This window comes from Anomalospiza imberbis, chromosome 7 (assembly GCF_031753505.1).
Source record: "Anomalospiza imberbis isolate Cuckoo-Finch-1a 21T00152 chromosome 7, ASM3175350v1, whole genome shotgun sequence".
Taxonomy (NCBI): Eukaryota; Metazoa; Chordata; class Aves; order Passeriformes; family Viduidae; genus Anomalospiza; species Anomalospiza imberbis.
The window spans coordinates 15,915,756-15,936,968 of NC_089687.1; the positions used below are offsets into that span (position 1 = coordinate 15,915,756).

Consider the following 21,213-nt stretch of genomic DNA (forward strand, 5'->3'; position numbering starts at 1 on the left):
TCCCTGTGATACCAGATAAGGCTTCAATTTCTGCCAAAACTGGGGGGGAAGGTGACAATCCTGCTGTGAGCGTATACCTTCTCCTGACCTGCAAGGACACCCTGCTGCCCTCCCTCCCACCTGGGGTTCCTGTCCCCTCCCAGGTAGACCAGTCCTAGTGTCCCATGTGCTGCAGCCCCATGATGATGAGTGCAGTGGCTACAGACACTCATCGAAGTGCCAAAGTCAGGACAGGTCAGAGTGAATGCCACAGCATCATCACCCACAGCACAGGTTCATCCACAGTATCCATCCCAGCCTGTTTGCTTCATCACTCTGGCTTTAATTGTGCCCACCAGCTCTGCCTGCCTGGAACAGGGCAGTGGGCATCTCCTGGCCTGCCTGCAGCCTGGCTCCAGGGCTGTCCAGGCAGGAGGCACAGTGCCCAGAGCAGCCTTCCCTTCCCATCCCACAGCCTGGGACCCATCCAACACAAAGTTAATTTCTAACCGTGGGTAACCACCAGTGTCCCAGCTGGGATGATTTATCCCCTATCTGCCTGGGTTGGATTTATGAGCCACACATCCCCTCGGCTGTGATAAAGGCCATGTCTGTGCTCCTCCATCCCTGCCTTACCGTAGCCACTCCGTCGGACTCACTGCCCACCCCCCACCATTTACAAGCCTTTCCCCAGCGTGGAAACCTGACAGCCCACAGAAGAACAGTAAACAGCACAGAAAATAGAACATGCTGGAGGCCAAGGAAAGACATGCTGGCCAGGGAAGCCACAAATGGTTACTGCTTTCAGGATCTGTTCAAGAAAAGAGAGTGGGATGTACCCTGGACTCCCACCAGCCCTCAAAAGGGGAGAGGGGAGCTGCTATTAATAGCTGATCCAGGGCACTGCTCACATGCAGGGCTGGATTGGATGATGCCACAGCCGTGTTTAGGATGGCTGAGCATCAAGGAGCAGTCCTTGAGGCAGTGCTGGGTGGGAGTGGGCATTTGCCCTGCTAATGGGAATTCACACACAGGGTGGAAAATTCCTCATCCCATCAGTCCAGCACGAGGCCAGGAGAATTAGGGACCTGAAGTGAGGCCAGATGCTTCTATGTTTGCCCCTGTCAAGTAGTAATAGGTTGTGGGAGTGCTAAGGGGTGCTAAGTGCATGCAACCCTTCAGGCTGCTCTAGGGTTTGGCCACAGTGAAGATGAAGATACATGTCACCCAACTTCTTTTTAAACAAGATCTGAGGCTTTTTCCCTTGTGCTGGGAACACAATCAGCCCCTGTGCAGTGCTGGGCATTACAGCAGTGCTGGCAGCCTCTGTAGCAGGCCAAAATATGTGCAGAGAGCTGCATGCACCTGGATCTGTTTTCTGCCCCTCCACCAGCCAGAAGCCACTGTATCAGAGGTCAGATGTTCTGCACGCACTGCTGCAGCTACAGTTCAGAGCCTTGTGCATCGGTGTCCCTGCCCCGACAGCTGGGATGGCATCACTCTCTGCACCACAACCAGGGGCTTCCAGACCCCACAGCCAGCTGGATGTACAGCCCAACAGGCAGGCAAACAGGCTGGATACTACTGGCAACCCAGCCATACAGACTGTGGTCCTGAATTCAAAGCAGTCCCTTGCCAGTGGCATCCATCTGGAAAGGGAGCAAAGGGCAGAAGTGACAGCCCTGGGGTTTGCAGCATGAGGCTGCAAGAAGCAGGATGGATGAGGCTGCAGGCAGCATCCTGGCTCTCAAGGCTGGCACGACCAGCCCCAAGCCATCCCCCAGCCCTCTGCAGCGCTGATAGCGGCAGCCCCAGCAAGGGAGAGAAGAGAGCCTTGTTCTGGGGCCAAGACTAAGGCGATTCAGTGCTCAGCTCCCCTGAGGTTTCTCGGGTGAAACCTGGCTCTGTAATGGCTGTGTCTGTAAAATGTATGGAAATGCCCATAAAACCTGTATCAAATGCCATATGGATATACATGGATATATGGAGAGAACTATGAAATTAGGAGCATACGGGGAAGTGGGGCAGGACGGCTCCCTCTGAGCCGTAAAAACACAGAAGTAAAAGGCAGGGGAGGCAGCAGCACTGGGAGCTGCACAGACAGGCTGGCACGGAAAGGAGCCAGGGGAAGAGCACCCTGGCTCACACTGTGCAGCTTTGCTGAGACTTGAACCCATGGGAAGCCTCCAGAACAGAGGGACATCTCTGTGGAGCTGCATGGGACAGACCACTGTGCAGGTCTCGGGAAGCCTTGCCAGAGCTTCCCAGAAGCCCAAGCCCTCACTATGGGCAGAGGCAGGAGACCTGGCTGTGGGGAGACCCTGGCAGTACCCCTGAACCTGAAGGCAGCTTGAAGATAAGCTGTCAAAGTGACAAGTGAAAGGCTGAAGAGGGGAAATGGACAAAGATCTCTTCTTTTGATGACAACAGCCCACAGTGGTATTGATGTCTGAGAGAGTAACTGCTGATCCCAGCTGGAATGAAAGAGCCAGCACTGCTTGAACACTGGTTGAGCATGGTCAATGGAGCAGTACCATCACTTCAAGAGCTGAGGTTTCAGTAACATTTCTGATCTCTCTATCAACAGATTTTGCAACAAAATCATAAATAGGCAAACAGAGGCCCTTTCTGAGGAGTAAGCAATAAATAATGAGAGGTGTGCTGTGGTCACTGATGCTGTTTGCTCCCCACACTGTGCTGGGCAGCACTCAGTTGGCTCCAGTCCTTCTTGCCTTGCCCCAGCAGGGGCTGGGGAGCTGGGACCCCAGCTCTCTGCTGCTCCCACCAAAACATTTCACTTCTTGTAGCCTTCCTAAAGATAAAAAACAGGCCAGGAACCCCCAGATTTGGAGCCTAACCCCACTCATCTGCCCTGATTCATTTAACCTGAGAAAAGTAAGCATGGAGGGACCTCTGCAGCAGGGAAACCAGGGCAAGACCAGCTGCAGGCACACCCCTCCTCCTAACCCACATGGAGCTGATGCTGTAGTGATGGGCAAAAGCTCCTTGGCTGCATGACAGCCTGCTCGGCTCCTGCTGCACCACTGACCAGGGTGACAGCACAGTGTGGGTACCAGCCCTGCTGCCTTGAAGCATCCCTGTCACAGAGGCTGCAGCCAGGGCGATGCAATGCCAAGGCTGCAGAGATGCGGGGCTGTGGTTGCAGGATGCAGGGCCTGGGACACAGAGATGCGGTGCTGTGGTTGCAGGATGCAGTGCCCGAGATGCAGAGATGCAGAGCCGGATCCGCAGCCCCGCCGCCACCGCCCATCAGGCAGGCGGTGACCGGAACCAGGGCGCCATCTGCCGCGTCCCTGTCACCCACCGCGGCCACATCTCCGCGGCTCTGACATCCCGGACATCCAGTTTGCAGCAGTGTGCCAGTGATGGGGATGCAAATGCCGCCGAGCTGCTCCTCCTCTGGGCTCCAAGTCCCTAGTGCTGGGGCTGAGGGGGCAGTTTGGGTTGTCCCACAAAATAAATAAAGTGGGGCAGGTCGGGGGCCATGCAGGGGAACTTCAGCAGCAAAGCCGACAGAGGGGCATGAGAGATGGAGGGGATGGGAGGCACTTGAAATTCTCCTGGCACTCTACTCTGCACCACCAGATGCAGACCCTGTCCAAGGGCTTTCAGGGGCACTGGGCAGCTTCTGTGGGACAAGTTCAGAGGCTACCCCACCAAGGTAGGAGTGCCAAGGCAGGAACACGGCTGCAGCAGATGGAGAAATGCCAGGCTGAGGGGGGAGAGCAGGGACACTGGAGGTCCCTGTTCCAGGGCACTACCTGTGGGTCTGCTTATCTTCAAGCTCAACTAGGCAGCCACAAAATGGGGAGAGCTGGTCCTCAAATCTCCTCCACAGCTCATCTTGCACCAGCAACCATGGCCCTTGCTCAGCTCTGCCTCTGCACGCTGCCACTTTCTGGGGCACTACACTGCCACGCAAGTGAAAAACGTGCAGGGACCACACTGTTGAAGGATGCTACATGACTATGGATGAGGTGGAGTGGGCTCATGAATATTAATGTCTATTGTGGCTTTCTAGAACATCAACACAGCACAAAGTTCTAATATTACTCCTAGCCATGAAAAACCAGCAATATCCTCATGTAAACCAGGTGGCAGAGTGAGGATGGGATGCCCATCCTCTGCCCATGTCCTCAGTCTCTGTGCTCTGGCTCTTCAGCTGGCCAGAGGAGTGGGAGCCCTGCTTTCTTTGCAACTCTGAGGTCTCAAAACACAGGGAGCAAGAGCCAGGCAGGCAGGGAGCTGACTGCTCTGTGACTGTGGCTTCTGCACCACGACAGGCACTTGTAGTCACGGTATCCCAGGAGCCAGCCAAGGGATGCTGCCTGGGGAGCTGGGCAGTGTGTGGGGCTGGCACACCCTGTGGCTGAGGAAAATTGTTCTGTGGGTCTGCTTTGGAAAACATCATTGATGAAGGTGACAGAACCAGAGGATGGATTGCCCAGGGACCTCGGTGTGCCTGAGCACCCTTCCAGCCATGCCATCAGTAGGCTTCAGGGGAGGGGAGGGCAGGCATGGCCTCATGCCTGGGAAATATATCCCTGATATATAGGAAAGAGTGATGAAATTATTCAATTGCAAGATCAGCTTCTACCTGAAGCACAGGGGACAGCAGGCAGGACACACTTAACGCCTGTCCTTGGGCATGATGGGACCTGTGGAGTTGTCCTGTGTCTTCCCAAAGATCTCAGGTTAGAGAGCTACCAGGCTGGAACTTGGGGAGCAGCCACACTGATGGCCATGGGAATGTAGGGATACTCCTCCATGCCTGTCCTTCCTCCCTCTTCCCCAGTACCCATCAGTATCTCCCTCCAGCAGCCACAGCTCCCAGGACCACAGAACATGTATCAGCCCAGCACTGCTGCCAGCAGGGACACCACTGGGAAGGGTTTTAGGGATGTAAGCCTTTTATCTTGGCAGAGCTCTGGGATGGAGGATTCTGCAGGCCACCTGCATCCCCTTGGTGAGGTTGGCAGGTCCCTGGGCACAGCAGTCCCTGGGCATGGCTCCCATGCTCGGCCAGTGCAGCGCAAGGTCACACCCAGGCCTGTGAACCGGGGCAGGCACAGGGGGGACCTTCTAGTCACACAATTACTATATTATGTAGCACTAATAAAAAAAAAAAAAGTCGGGGGGAGAAAGGGCTTGAAGTTTTCTTAATGCCACATAGTAAAGTATTTATAGAAAGCCAGGCGTGAATGGGCTGCTTACAGGCCACACTCCTCCTCGGCGTCAGGATCTCCAGGAATTATTCTGTGCAGTCACATTGTTGTATTCACCCAGAGATTGAGTTTAATTACAGACATGCGGGTGAACAGGCTGTCAGTGTTCCAGCCTCACTGGGGAAAGGGCAACTGAGCTCCCTTTAATGAATGTATTATAAAAAGACCCAAGGTTGAAAGAGAGGGAGGGAGGGGGACTCACAGAGGCAGCGCTGGGGGCAACAGAGATGGAGGAGAAGGGGCCATGGGGAGATGTGAGGTACCAGGGGAGCCACTGGGGCTCTCTGCATTGGGGAATGGGGCTGGAATGCTGGGGAGAGGTGGGGAACAGTTGGACATTGGGGTGTATGGCGCACATGGAGCTGGAGGCACATGGCCCACATGTGGCCAGAGTAGCTCACAGGATGCCGGGCCCCAAGCATCCACACAGGATTGCAGATCCCCTCAGAAACCCAGAGGAACTTCCCAAAGAAAATGGGGGGAGTGGGGAAGACTCCCAACTTATTACAGAGCAGCGTATAAACAGAACAAATAAATATAGAGCTACTTTATTACAAGGCTGGCCAACTCTGGTGGCTGACTGATTACAGGGCAGGCTGCTCCAGAGCTACGCAAACCCAGACCTCAATAAAGGCCAGATTGGAGCTGCCTTTCACTCATTGACAACTCTGGCATGCTCCTGCCATGCTGCTCAGCCCCAGCACACCACTGGTTGCCCCCACACCCCAGCACGAGGCAAAGGGGTAAATAAAAGCTTAAACAAGTAGTGAGTAAGCGATGAGCCGGGGCAGGCGGCATCAGCAGCCTTGCAGACAGGCACTAAAAATACAGTTTATTTTCCTAAGGAGGCAGCAACTTCCAAAACTGTAGATTTGAACAACAAAAAAAAAAAAGCAAAGAATAAAATGCCATAAGAATTATAGCTCCATGGTGGGGGTGGGGGGAAGACCCAAGAACAAGGAAAGAAAAACACAGTGATGAGTAAGATACACACATGACGTATGTAAATATACCGAGATGGAAATGCATAAGCCTCCTGCACACAGAGGCACACGCAAGCACATGCAGAGGCACACGTGCAGGGATGGCTCCCAGCTCCCAGTGGGGATGGAGCTAGCCCATGCCCTCTCCTCTCCTCAGGGCTGAAGGCATTAACCTCTGCACACACACACAGACATCTTTCCAGGGCCTAGGCTGAAAGGGCACTTTGTCTCTTGCTCCATAGCACTCTCCAGGCTCCCAAGCCACCACCAGTGAGGTGGTGGCTGCTGTCCCTGGGGACTCCTGCGACCACCTCGGTGCTGAATCCCTGGCGCCTGGCGCAAGCCACGGATCCCCGCAGTGGGGTGGAGGGTCAGGGCACAGACCCAGCCAGGCCAGGAGCTTCCTGGCCAGCAGCCGAGGCAGCCCCGGGCCCGGGCAGCTGGCCAGCGCACCAGACCCCAGTGTGCCCGCAGGAGATGAGGGAGGGATGGAGACCAGCACGTCTGTGGGGCTGCAGGTCAGGAGGCTTTAAAGGAGTTGATTTAGTATTGTCCTACCTGCCCTGAAACGGGCACTTGAGCAAGGGATGGAGGTTGCTTCAGGTCATCGTTGCGCTGAACAGAGCCGTTGTAGCACAGGGCAGGAGAAAGGGGCTGCTTTGGGATGAGCCGGCTCCCCTGGGCACAGCTGGGTGACACTGCTGTGGTTCTGCATGCGCCCCATACACAGCTCTGCCAAGGAGATGCTCTCCCAAACACGTCCCCACAGTGATACGTGAACACCACTGTGACCACCGTCCCATCAAAGTCCCTAGGGCAGCTTGGCATCACTGCATCCTCCCTACGGCAAGAGCCTGGGAGAAGGGGCAAAGCTGGAAGGGAAAGCAGGCAGTCCTGGTGCTGGACAGCCTTCCTTGGCAGTTCACAAAGGTCCCTTCCCTGAAGGCATCACTGTATATTCCAAAGGACTCCTGCCACCCCCAGCCCTGCAGACCACCCATCCTGCTCCACAGCAAAGCCTGGCCACAGTGCTCTCAGGGAATTTGCATGGGACGAAGTAAAATACAGCAGAGTCCCAAATCTCCTTCCACGCTGCACACGGGATGGCAGCACCTGGCCATGCCAAGGCACTTACTATCTCTGCATTTCCTCTGCCTTCACCATCCATCATCACCTGCAGGGGCAGATCTCCTCCCAGGCATATGGCACATGGAGAGCACGGGGCCAGCCAGGGCCATCATGGCAGCCCCCACCACTGTCCCCCCCAGCCCGGGAAGCGGAAAACGGATCTCTGCAAAGGGCAGCTCATGCGGAAGCTGTTTGCATCCCGTAGTGCAGGCTCGACGGGTGAGGAGCAGGGCAGCTCCCAGGTCGCCAGGTTATCGGATGATAACAAGCTAGCACAGCCCAAGCACGCGACTTCCAGCAATGCAAGGCTGTTTCCTTTGTTTTGGGAAAACAAGAGGGGAACGAGACCTTTTCTGGCACGTTCTTGCCCGGCCTGAAGCCATCCCCCACTTGCACTGGCCCGGAGAGGAGCCATACCCTCTGCCCGCTCCAGGCAGGAGGTGGCCGGGGCCACCCCTCACCCTTTTTGCCTTTCCCACCTCTGTGAGGAGCAGGGCTGGAGCCGGTGACTTGCCAAGCAGGGCCAGACGGCTTCTCCTTGCATCCCCTACAGCCTGGTGGGGGTCCTGGCTGCCTGGCTGTGCCATGGGCTCGCAGCCCCACCAGCGATCCCCTGGTCCTGCCTGCACAAGTCCATCTCCAAAGCAGCCTGAGAGGGGGAGGCTAAGTATCAGGGGGGGTCAAGACACCCACACTTTAGGGAACCTACCACACTGGGGTTAGCTCCACACATCCCCCATCCCCAAACGCAGGGCTGAGCCCTGTACTCAGGAGAGCAGCACAGGGTACTCAGGGGCAGGAGAGCAGCACGGGGTTTGGGCAGTCATGCCCAACTTCCCCTATATCCCATGGTACCCCCTTCTCTCCAGAGAGCTGTGGGTTTGACGGGGGGGTGGGAGACCCCTCCACCCCTTCCCCAGCAGAGGAGGAGGAGGAGGAGGAAACATAATAAGAAAAATAAAATTTATAAGCGAGGCAGTAATTATAGTGTGGCTACAAAAGGCTGCCTCCTCAGGGCCATCATTATGTGGCTAAATTTAACGCCCTGTGCGGCTGCTCCGGGGCGGGGAGGGGGGAAGCCGCGTCCTGGGGCTCTGAGCATCCACACAGACGCCGGCTCCTGCTACCTTTCCTCCGTGCAGGCCAGGGCAGCACAGCTGAACGGCAGCCAAGAAAGCCATAAAGCGGGTCAGAATTTTTTTAATAGTCTATTTACCAAGATGCTGTTTTTACTGCCGAGGTTTCTCTCGTTTTATCTCTGGCTTTCCCCCACCTCCCCACTCTCTCTTCCCCTGACTCCTGAACAGACTGGGCTGTATTTTCTGTTTTAGGTTCCTCTCTCTCACTTGGTCTAAATACTATTTTCAGAACTCTAATTTTATATGGTATGTCCCTTTTTTTTTTCCTCTTTCTCTTTTTTTTTTCCTTTTTTTTTTTTTTTTGGTAAATATTTGCCATGACTAAGCCAGGACACATCCCGTTTAAAAGGTTCCCATCCCACAAAACATCAGCCCTTTAATGACATGAATCTCATTAACTCTCCCCATGAAAAGAGGTATAGAAAAGGAGCATCACTCAGCCCCTCTGAGTTCCTGTATCTGCACGGACATATATTTAGCTGTGTGTACTGTACAGTCACAGGAGGGGACAGTCTGGGCACACGCACACCACCTCATTCAGCCAGAGGGACCCAGAGTGGGAGCCCCTGGGACCAGTGGGTTTTGGGATATCCGTCTGTCTAAGATAGGGCTGGGAAGGGCTCCAGGCCCAGTGGAGCCAGAGCTGGACTGCAAGAGGGGGCAGCTGGGCACAGAAGCACCTCAGAGTCCCTCCAAGCTGGAATTTGGGATCCTCTGAAGGACCTTCTCCAGTGTTGGGGAGCAAGTTGTGTAAAGCCCGCCCTTGCAAAGAGCAGTCCTGCCAGAGGGCCCAGCCACTGCCCTCTCCAGGCCCCGAGTCCCACTGGTTGGGTTTGGCGCTGGATAGTAAATGTTGGCTACATACTTGGAGACTGATTATGAAGAACCAGCACAAAGTCCCATGAAAGGTACAGGGTCCAAATGCCCAGAGAGGTTTCCTTACTGAGGTGAGAGTCTGTCTGACCAACTGGCCTCTGCATCAAGCACAGTATCCCTAGGAAGCAAGCAGAGTCCCCAAGGGCTGAGGCTATTTCAGCCTTCTTCTCAGCTGAGAAGGAGGCTCTGTCTTTCCCTCTCCATCCATAACAGCATCTTCTGCTGGGGAACCAGTCCATCCACAGTCCAGTGCTGGGCGTGGTCATTTCTACTTCACTATGGTCTTCACTTCTCCAGTATAGCTACCCCTTCCTTAGTGTAGTCTTTCCTTCCTCAGCATGGCCATCCCTTCTTTGGCATTGTCATCCCTTGCTCTGCATGGTCATCTGTCCCTCAGGATGGCCAGTCATTCCCATTGGTTCACCAGGTGTCTGATACTGGAGGGAGAAAACCCAGGAGATGCCACAGGCTTGCCCAGATCTCACAGGCTGAGATCTCATTCACAGAGCCTGAAGGACACAGCAGGAGAAGTCTACAGAGAGGATTTTACTCTCTCTTTCCCAGATGGTCTCTGCATTTCCCCCTCTTATTTCTTATTAAGCAGGATACAGTGCTATTTCTCAGCCTCACTGCATGCTACCATGTTAGCACGACCTCCTTGTTGTCCTCTAGAGCTGCTCCCAGCAAACCAGCTGTGAAAAATCTGCAAAGGTACTGCTAAGTCCACAGTATGGAGCATGGCTGTGCTTATCGCATTCACATGGGTGCTACTCCACATTCTGGGGAGAAAGAAATAACCCTGAGAGGGGCTGCAGATAGGCAGTGCCGTGCAGAGACCAGTGCTGCTGCAGGGATTGCACTGACTGAGCAACACAGGCTTCCAACCCATAAATAAACCTGGAAGGATTTCACTTCACTTTAAATTGCTTTAAAGGTTTGGTTTCAGCAGCTAAATAGACCCAGCCTTAAATGGTATCACCAGCCCAGGCAGCAGATGCCCATAGTGGAAGGGTAGCACACCCACCCCGGCTGTTTCCACACTCCCAGGTGTAGGACCCTCTCCCCCCTGGCAATGCAGCCACATTTCCAAATGTTTCCACAACACAGAGAGCAAGGCATGACTAGGAGAGACTCACACCTCCCCAAGTGCATGGCTCCCAGAGCTGGGGCTTTCTGCAGCTGTGCTGGAGCCCACGTGCGGGCAGGGCTCCATGTGCTCCGGCTGCACTGAGCCAGATTCCCTGCTGGCCCCCAGCAGCCAACATTAATTCATTAACAGTCCCATTAACACCCAGCTGTGGTTTCCCCCCAAACTCAGGCAGGGACCCGCTCCCCTGTGAAAGCTGCTGACAGATGAAGTTTCCACCTTCAGCCCTTCTGGAGTTCTGTATAAAAATAAGCAGGGCTTTTTTTTTCAAAAGGAAAACTATATTTCCCCTATCCGCACGCTCGCGCACACGTGCAGGACTCACAGCAGGAATTTGCTCCAATTTCCCCCACCCACAAACATATCGCCTTTGGCCAGAGACCAAACGTGGGCATTTTCAGCCCAAGATATCAGGTTTTTCAGCATCCAGAAGACAAGAAACCACCGTGACCCTGCCCTGAGCTGGGCTAAAAAAAGGATGCCTGTTTCCTGCCCAAAAGGTGCTGGGAGACCCAGTGGTGCTCCCAAGAGGGCCTCATCCAGGATCCACAGCAAGGCAGCTGCCAGCACCTCCTGAAGAATTGGCATGGCCAAGCATCCTGTTTGGGATTTGGTATCAAATTTCTTTTTTCCCCTTTTCATTGTCATTCCCAGACAGCCATGAGCACCAGATGCTGCAGCATCCCAAGGAGATGCCCAGCTTAGCACCTACTTGGGACCTGTTACCCAGCATTTATTTCCTCCTTTCCCACATGATCTCTCCTCAAGAGCTGTGATCACTAGTTGATGTTCAGGAGACAACCCCTGATGCTCTGGAAGCCCTGGGCCACCCCGTGCCACAGAGGGGTTGATATCCTTGCCTAACATCATCCAGCTCCACATCAGGCTCTGCAGCCTGTATTAGCAGCACAGGAGCTGGTTCTCTGGGGCTCTCATTGAGAAGCTGGAGGCCAGGAAGCAGAGATCTCAATCAAATGTAGGCAGCATGGGATCAGAGCACTGCTTGGGGCTTGAAGGGCATGCTACTTTGGGCATGTCACCAACAGGGTGGCTTCAGGTCCCTGGAGAGGACAAAGCAAGTGCCAGCTATCTTCTAAGATGCCTGGTCACTAGCAGAGCACCCTGCATCCCTTTGATCCAGAGGTGTTTGCCTCACTGAGAACCCTCTAACTACTCCTTCCTTTAAATAGCAAAGCTCACAAATGCCCTATACGGCTCCATGTCTATACGTTGTCTATGTATTTGTGTACACACATGCACACAACACACAGAGATTTATTCGTGTTTTCAGAGCGGTTCAGGATACATTCCAGGACGAAATTCCAGCCGGTGCTGGAGCCAAGAACATCAGTGGCTCCGGCATTTGCTGCCCCCTCTGCCTGCGCACACACTAAATACGGAAAGGGAGAGGTATAAATAGAGAGAGAAATACATGAATGGCCCTGTTTCCTTACACAGATACACAGAGTGCAAAGGTCCGAGCTGAGTGGGAGCAGGCAGACTCAGGAATCCAATGGCTGTATCCCCTGGGGTGCAGAGCAACTCATTCCCAGGTGCTGCTCTCTGCCCAGATGTCTCAGCTGCTCAGTATCATCTCTGCACAGGCTGGCACAACTGGAAGAGGCTGCAGGGGCTTTGGTCCATGGGATAGGGAGGGATCAGCTTTCAGAAACACCAATAAAAGCTGCCAGCGGATGCTACTGGAGAAGGGATGCAGCTGGGGGTATGGAAGAAGCTAGTGAAGGGCTCAGGACACACAGGGACATGGTGAAAAAACCTGACATTTCAAGCACAGCTGGGAGCTGCAGAGGGCAGCATCAGGGGTGCAGGCACCACTGTTCCTCTGCCCTTGGAGACAGTGGGGATGGCAACACCCCAGTACAAACCCCATCAGCTGGGGACAGAGGTGCTGCCACATCCCTTGCTAACACAGAACAGTGCCTTTGGTGCCTCCAAGTATACCCTCTTTTCCTCCCCAAAAGGTCCTTTGCTTCCAGGAGCTGCTGCCACATCCTGAGCTGGGACAGGTGGCTGAAAGGCACAGAGGGGCAGACCATGCTCCACACCTTCTCCCCGGCCAACCATCCCTGCATGCCCCCTTTGCCCTCCTCTAAGCCAAACACAGCCACAGAGCCCAGCAGGGGCTGGGACCCCAGACACCTCCGCTCTCCCTGCTGCTCCTCGCACGCTCCCCAGGGCTGGGCACTGCCTGCAGCTGCAGGGCCGATAATGGCCAAGATGTGGGAGCAGAGCCAGGGGTGGTGGCAGGGGGATTGCTGCTCTGCTTTCAGGAGGGGGAAGGGGCTCTCCCCCTTCAATGCTCCCATTTGAGCTGAGGCCTGGCACTGGCTCAAACCACTGCCTGCTGACACGAGATCAATCATCCCCCAAGCTGAGCTGTTCCTCAGCAGCACTGCACAGCCAGTGCCCATGCACAGGCTGGGGCCTCTCCCACAGGAGCAGGGTCTGGCCCCTTGCGCCAGAAGATCTGTGACACCCCTCTTCCTGCCTACAGCCCATGGCACAGCATGGCACAACCTGGCACATCACAGCAGAGTGCAGCACAGCTTTGCATGGTACAGCACAGCATGGCATGGAGAGGATGAGGAACACCTCGACTGCAAAGGAGGGTTCTCTATACATGCCAGACCACATGTGCCAGACAAGGGCCGTGCAGCACCCCAGGGAGGGTGGCTGTGATGGTGTTTGTCCATTCCTCCATCCCCAAATAAACCACTGGGTGATGCTGGGCTGAAGTGGGCTGGGACCAGGCAGACAGCTGCCTGTACCTGGTCCAGGTGCCACCCACTCTCTACAGCGGCACAGCCACAGTCACAGGGGGTTGGGCTGTGAGACCCCCACATCCCCAGAAGGAGCATCCCCTCAGGGCTCCTGGGACAGCATCCACATCACTGGCAGAGGCAAGGGCTGGAGGAATCATAGCCAGCCTAGCCCTGGTCCAGCAGCCAGGGACTCACTGCTTGCCCGTGGTCTGGGCACTTTTGGGCAGACTGCTGCTCTGGGGTGCTTGTGCCAAGTCTGGTTTTAGCAGCATGTAGCTCCACTGACTCACTGCTTGTGCAAGCGGCCTGTGGCTGCCAGTGGCAGCCCTGAAAGTGCATCCTGGCTGGGTGCCCCTCACCTGATGGGGCCTCAGCAAATAAATAAATAACACCACAGCACCAACCACCATGGGACTCTATGGCAAACACCACAGGGGGCTGGTGCCCAGGCGGTGGTCAGCACCCACACTGTGATGACCACCAGTGCATCTCCCCAAGTGCACCACTGTGGACGCTAAGTGCTAGCCCCTGTCCCCTGTCCTCTTCAGCCAGCAGATGTGGCACTCTGCCCTTGTTCCCATCAGTACCAGCATGCACACTCCTAGTCTTGTTCTCAGGCTCCTGCTCTGGTACATGTGCTCACACTGAGTACAAGCAGCCCTCGCTCCATTCCTGCTTGCAGCAGCGTGCAGCTCCTTGAGTACACGTGTGTGCAGGGCAGTGTGTGTCCCACTCTGCTCAGCACAGCCATGGCCCACCGCATTTCCAGTGTGCGACTCAGACCCCAGGGCAGTGATGGGATGATGCGACCAAAGCTTGCTCAGGAATGAAGCAAGGACCACCCAGATGGCCCCAGTGCAGAAAAAGACACCACCCATGGGGCTCACAGCATAAATGCTTGGCAGCACACAAGAGCTTGTTCTGCTCATCCAAGCTGCCCCACAAGCCAGCCCCATGCTGCCACCTCTGCCTTGAACCAACCTGCTCAGGGCTGTGCAAATGTTGCACCACTTAGTCCTGTTAGCAGCAGCACTGTGGCCACCAGCTCCTTCCCCAGCCTCACGCCAAGGGGCCCCAGCCCAGCAGAGCACCCCCAGCACGTTCTCCCCGAGCCACGCACCCTGCGTGCACACAGTCCATGTCGCACACATGCCGCCGGCCCTGCTCTGGCCCAGTCGCAGCTGCAAAGCCGCAGCTACCTTGCACTAATTAAAAACATCCCTCGTTTGGAGGAGCCAAAGGGCTGCTTCCTCTCCGCTGCACTAAGCTGGCATGGGTTTGAGGGATGCCGTCCCCACCCTGCAAAATACGCAGGCCACCACCGCCTTCGTCCTCGGCCAGACCGTGGCCACTCTGCTAGCCAGGGCTTATTTTTAGTTACTGTTAAAATGGAGAGACCGGGTGCTGGAGGCAGGCAGTGAGCAGCCAGGTACCCGGCTGGACCCCGTGGTGGCAATGGCCTGTAGCTCCAGAGCGTGTCCTGGCCCTCCTCCACCTGCCCCGCTGGCCTGTGTCCTCACACGGGAGGGGGACGGGTGCCTGGCCCTGGTCCCAGCCCCCGTGGGAAACAATAAGAGGGATGCTGACCCCCGGGCGCCCTGACGTCAGCCGGCACCGCTGCCGGCACCACCGCCAGCCCTGGCCCCGGGGCTCCCACTCGCCCTCGGCTGGGGCCACACTGGAAGCTGCCTGTTTGTTTATCTTCCTCTCCAGCATTGCTTGTTTTGATGGTACATCCTCCTCCTCCTCGCCGGGCCCCGGGGTCGAGCCGTGAACCCGCCACGTCCTGTTTGCCGAGGTCCCGCGCTCCGCTTGCGGAGGTGTGGAGCAGCCGCCCCCGCGGACCAGCCACAGCAGATAAAAATACACAGGGCAGAGCATCCTGGGGCACGGGGCTATATTTGCACTGATGGTATCCGTGAGCTTGTCCTCGATGTACCTGTCCCTGCCCTCCTCAGAGCAGGGGGCACGGCGCTGCAGGAACCTGTTCACTGTTTTCTCTCTAAGTCAGAGTGCAGACTCTGGAATAAGCTGTGTCATGAAACGCTGACCATAGCCAAGCTGGGGTAGGTCCTCAAAACCCATGGGTGGCCACCCCACCCTGCCCTGTGGGGTCATTTCTGTAACCCAGAGGGACACCAGGAGACAACATATCCCCAACCTGCCATGTCCCAGACTGCTGGGAATGGTGCTGGGGAAGCCCTGAAGCACTGAGCCCTCTCCAGCCGCTTTCTCCTTCCCCTAATGGTGTGAACCCCTGGGCTTGCCAATAAAAGCCACCAGCTTTGCCTCGGCTTGTGCACAGCCACTGCTCTCCTTCCAGCTCTGCTCAAGCCCAGGCAGCTGCTCAGCAGTGAACCCTTGCCAAAAACAGTGTGTGTGAAAGCATCATTTCCTAAACGTATAAATATTACCAGGGCTTTGCTGGAAAACTCCCCATGGTTAGTTAAAATGCCCTGGACAGCCAAGTGCACAAGTCCAGATAAAGGGCATGTCTAAGTTGAGAGGCTCTGCAGTCCCTGGGGGACTGACAGGTCCTTTCCTCTCCATGCGGGATACAGCAAATATCTGGGAAGTGATCAAAGCTGTGGAGCACCTGCCCACATCCAGCCCTGTGCCACATCATCACAATTCATTTCCAGCCAAGAGGTGCTTACCACAACTAAACATCCTCAACCTGTAGCCCCATTTCACAGATGGAGACACTAGAGGGACCAACAGATCTCTCTTCTTGACCTCCTGTCCACTGATGTTCAACCATGCACATCCCAAGACCAAACCCAGCAACTTGGTTTTCTTCCAGGCAGGAAGAAAGACATTGAGAGATGGAGGATCAACCACTGCCCTTGGGAGCATGCCCCGATCACTGGCAGGAGCAAACCCAAGCGCCTTCATTCTAACTTGAAATTCCCTGGCTCTACCTCCCAGTGCCTGGCTTGTGCTCCACTGCTCCCTGCAAGATTAAAGAGAGCCCTTCACTAACCAGCCTTTTCTCCTTGTAAAGACCCGCACACACAATAATCAAGGCGCCTCTCAATTTTCTCCCTGATAAGCTAAACAGAGCTCTTCCCTTCCAAGTCCCTCATTGCTGGGCTCTCTCCCCAGTCCTCAATTCATTCCTGTGACTCTGTGCTGATTGTCCAGCATCTTTTTGAAAACCTAGACATGGGAGTTGCTCGCTGCATTCCCAGCTCCCCACAGCATGTCCTGAGGGACCCCAGCTCCTTGTGCTGCTCCTTTTAGGAGCTGACAAACAGAGTATTAAATTGCCTGGAGGATCTGAAGTAACTGCACAGAGACAATGAGGTCACCCAGACCACCTTTCTGCCCCAGGAGATGAGAGGAGAGACTGGGGTGAAGAGCCAGTTTTGGTGGTGAAGAACTGAAAAACCATGTTTGGTGTTTCTCACTAAAACAAGACCTAGGAGGCATCAGGAGGAACAACGGGGGTACCACATTCAAACCAAAGGCAGCAGCTGTTTGCATCTCACAGCTCATTGCTGCAGGATGGCATCATCAGCCATCAGCAGGTTTATAAAGAATGGGATGAATGCAGAGAGGACACACGCTCCCAGCAGACCAAATGCACAACTGTATCCTTCCACCAGCCTTCCCCCTGCAACCAGTGCTCAGACCTGGCTACCAGAGGATGCAGAGGGGCAGCATCTCCCAGAGCCTTCCATTCCCATCTGGCTCCAAGACACTGCTCCTGGACTGTTCTGGGGACACACAGCACCAACCACCATCCTACCTTTTCAGCCTGTGCCAGATGTGCTCCACACCAGCTGCTTTTGCCAGGCTCTGTGCAGGGCTGCCTCACTCCCCTCCTGCCTACTCTGCACCTTCCCCCATGGCCCAGACCCTACCAGCTCTTGGAGGACTTTGAATTTGCAGCCTGATGTTCATCTTTAGCAGATGTTGTTCAGATGACTCTTCCACAAAGACACTTCATCATCCCCCTATCCTGGCACATCTGCCTGCACCCTCCCAGCGACAGCACTGAAACATGTACCAACTGCTTCTGTCATGTCTGGTCCAGTATAAATCATTTTACCACCTCTGTCTACTAATAAGCTTATCCTATTGCTGGGAGCTTGGGGTTTTCTCCTGCTACACTAAATAAAAGCCTTTCCTTCTGTTCATTGCCATGATTTTTCCCTGATGTCTTTAGCTTCTGTTACTCATTTTCTACACTTCATAATTTCTAATTTATATTGATTGCTATCTACTCTGGCTCTCCCATTTGTTATAAACTGCTCTTTTATTTCTAATTGCTGCCTTCACTTTGCTGCTGAACCAGAACGGGCTCTGGGCCAGCGCTGCCCTCTTTCTTGATTGTGGAATTGTGGCTTTTTGTGGCTTCTGAAATTCTTCTGAAAGAGCTCACCATTTTCATTCACATTTTTCTATCTAAATGTTTCCTCTGAGCTGATTTCACTCATAATTTTCCCCCTGCTTTGGGAAATTAGCTCTTTCAAGGCATGAAGGATATAAATTACTGCTTAGGAATGTCCTTTCTGTGCCCAGGGTGAATGTAATCTGGTCATGATCACTGGTCCCTAGGCAACCTTCAAGTTGCAGTCCAGCAGTGAATTCATCTCTATGCTTCATAATCCAGGGGAAAGTTGCCTGTACTGGATGCAATGCCTCACATATAAAAGAGGGATCATCTCTAGTTTTTAGAAACTCTGCAGATCATCTGTTTTTGGCTGCAAAAGAACATCAGCTCGTCTCATAAAGCAACATCCTCCCAAAGCCTGTGTGATACCACTGGCACCCTGGCTGACTACCTGGTCCCCGCAGGTACCACTGCCCCTATTCCTGCGCCTTCACAGCAAACACAGGAACACTCATAAGCATCCTGAGTCCTTCTGCATCAATGGGCATCAAGCATTTCTGACCTTGACACATCAGTTTGAGTCATTTTAGTGCTTCTGTGATGATTTCCAGTAATGCAAAAGGATCAAAGACTCTCTCCTTCTAGTCCCAGTTTCTCCAAAACACACATCTGATTTTAAAGCTGAGTGTGCCAAGGGGACAGTGATAGGCAGAGCATGAATAACATGCTGAAAAGCTCTTGTCCCCACAATGTGTCACTGCAAAATCACCTCTAAAAGCAATGGGTGAACTAAAAAGAGATGGCTTCTCATTCACCTGATCCCTGCCTGCCATCAGCAGCAGTGTTTAGGTCCAGAGCAAGTCTGGGAGGCAGGTGAATATGCCCCAGTGATGGCACACTCCTGTGAAGCAGCCAGCCTGGCTTGCACCTCTGGCAGCTCCCAGCAACCAGGTAGTTCCTATCTGGCCATGTCAGGCATGTTCCCTGCTCTGCTAGCCCTAGAGATGAGGTGCAAGGACACAAAGAGGGCCATGGGAGAGCCAGAGGGCATGAGCCCTCTTTAAACAAGTCTAGCTATCCCCATCAGTGCTCCCATCCAGCCTGACACACCTCACACTGTAGCTGCTGATGAAACTACCCCTTTGTCAAAGGAGAAAGGACTTGCACCATTCCTTACCTCAGCCACGAAGTTCTGCTGAAACGTCTCCTCCCGGAAGGGCTCTGTCCGCAGGCGGTCTGCAAGGGAGAGAGGGATCAGCCTGGGCAGGTTTGGCCAGACCTCCCACCCCAGTTTCCCCTTTCCCTGACCACAGGTTGAGGATGCTGCAGGGGAAAAGCTCCAGCATGCTCTTCCCAGAATCAGCAGGTAACACCAGCAGGCCTCTTGGACTAGGGAAACATCACCTGGTTAGCAGAAGGTGCAAGAACCACAAGGAAGTTGGAAAAACATGGTTGAGCTTGCTGATGCAGACAGCAGCCAGGCAGAGCCAATAGTCCATCCACACTTGTCCCAGCACTTCTGCATTGAGGAGTAGGGAACGGTGGCAGGGCATGCTCAACACCATTCCCAGATCTTACAGCTGGAACAAGCTGTCTGAGTCTGTGGGACAGGGCACTGCTCTTCCAGCTGCTCATCTGAAGGGGTGAGCCAGCCTGTGTCCTCTTCTTGCAGGACAGGGACATTGTATTCTGCTCTGCACCTTGTCCAAAACACTAGTTTTTCCACATTGTTGCTAAGATGTGGTCTGGAGAGGCAGCTGGCTGGATTTGCTCAGCACTAGGCTGCAATGCTTCCTCACAGCTTTCTGCTCTGCACCAAGTAAGGGACAAGACAGGCCAGCTGCTCACCAGCATCAGTCCCTGGACCCAAGACTGGTTGTCCAGGCTGCTCCAAGCCCTGCAGAGATTGCATGCAGCAGGGTAGAGGGAAGTGCAGCTGACCAATGCACCCACAGGGCAGATCCAGGCTCCTGTGGTGGGACACCGGTCATGGGATAGGGTCTGGACCACAATATCTTCCTGGACATGATACACAAGCCCAGGCTGACCCCCATTAGTCTCTGCATGCTCAGGGCACCATGTTCTTGCAGAAGTGCAGGTATCACCTGTGGCAGCAGGACAAAGCATGGCAGTAACAAGGGATGACCCAAAAAACAGCACCCAGCCAACCTCCATAGGTGGGGAACAAACCACCTCCTGAGGTGGCTCCCCGTGACCCATGTCCTACCCAAGGGGGCTATTGTCTGCCCATCACCCCGCTGGCAAAGTGGGCTGGGCACTGGAGGGAGGCCCATGAGCACGGCTGCACTTCCCACGTTAGGGAGAGCCAGGAGCCCCTGGTTGCTCTCCGAGCACTCAGTGAGCTACTGCACCTGGGAAGGGAGCCTGACACCACTGCAGGGCCAGCCCTTGCTGGCATCCCCGCTGGCTCCTGGGGACCAGCCAGGTGCTCTCACAGTAGTGGAGAGCCCCTTGGAGACTCCCCAACTTCTACAGCTATCGGTCAAGGGCTGCTCCTCCCCCAGCTCTCCCCAGCCTTCTGGCTACTGTTGTGCTGCTGGCTTAGCTAAACATGAAACACAAGCCAGGCTGGGTAATAGCCAGAGGGAGCAAAGCACGCCAGCCCAGTGCTAAGGAGGAAACTTGCTCCCTGCCCCAAGCATCCCTTCTCACCTCTGCTGAGAGTGGCCCCACTGTCCCTGTAATCTTCGATCTCAGCATCCTTCTGGAGCAGCAGGGAAATCAGCTCTTGCACCTGGCATTGCAGCGCCAGGTTCATCTGAATCAGGGGCCGCACAAGGTGACGGAACACCTACAATGGAGGAGGGATGCTCTATGAAAGGTCCAGGTCTAGGAAGGCACACAGCTGTCCACAGAGTGGTTAAAGCAGGGCACCCAGCAAGGTTTTAGCAAGAGCTGCAGCCCAGGTCACACAGGGCTCCACAAAATAGCCCACATCTCACACACATCCAGTGGGAAATGGTCAAAAGATGTGAGCTGGGAGAAGGTAGGTCAGATGCTGTGGGACACATCCCTCCATTTCAGGCTGTAGGAGGGGAAAGCCTGATGGAAAGAGAGTGCAGGCATAGGCATAGGCAATGCTCCACCCACTACCTGGGGTGCAACAGGAAACAGAGAGCCCCCCATGTGCCACCCAGACCCTCCCCATGGCTCTGCACACCTCATGGCATGTTCCTATGCAGGAAACAGGCATGGGTGGGTGAAAAACCAGAAAGACCCAAGGTGTCAAACTGTGGCTTGACGAACAGGAGAGACTGTTACTCACAGAGAAGTCAGATCAGATGCAAAAGAGATCTCAACATGCAGGACTTGTGCATTCTCCCCATTGCAGCCCCCCAGTACACCCTCTAAGCTTATACCACACATGCTGAGCCCCATGCAGAGCCCTGGGCATGTCCTCTGTCTCAGAGCCCAGCTGGGCCACCCTGGTCCAGCAGGTACACAAAGCAGCCTCTCTCCTATCACCTCCTTCAGTCTCTAGAAGGGTATTTGAGATCCCCCAACCTCCCAACCTATTGTGCCCCTTGTTTCTGGACAGGCTGAGTCCATGGGTGAGAGGACAGCAAACCCAG

At 54.7% G+C, this 21,213-nt stretch overlaps 1 protein-coding gene across 2 annotated transcripts in view; it reads right to left on the reverse strand.

Annotated features, from left to right (window-relative positions):
• NHEJ1 (non-homologous end joining factor 1) overlaps window positions 1-21,213 on the reverse strand; it is a 42,372-nt gene that overhangs the window by 18,088 nt on the left and 3,071 nt on the right. For both annotated transcript variants that reach the window (XM_068195578.1, XM_068195577.1), the window contains 2 exons: window positions 20,294-20,432; window positions 18,798-18,856 (listed from right to left, as the gene is read on the reverse strand). In XM_068195578.1, coding sequence (XP_068051679.1) covers window positions 18,798-18,856; window positions 20,294-20,432 — 198 coding nt within the window. The remainder of the gene's footprint in view (window positions 1-18,797; window positions 18,857-20,293; window positions 20,433-21,213) is intronic.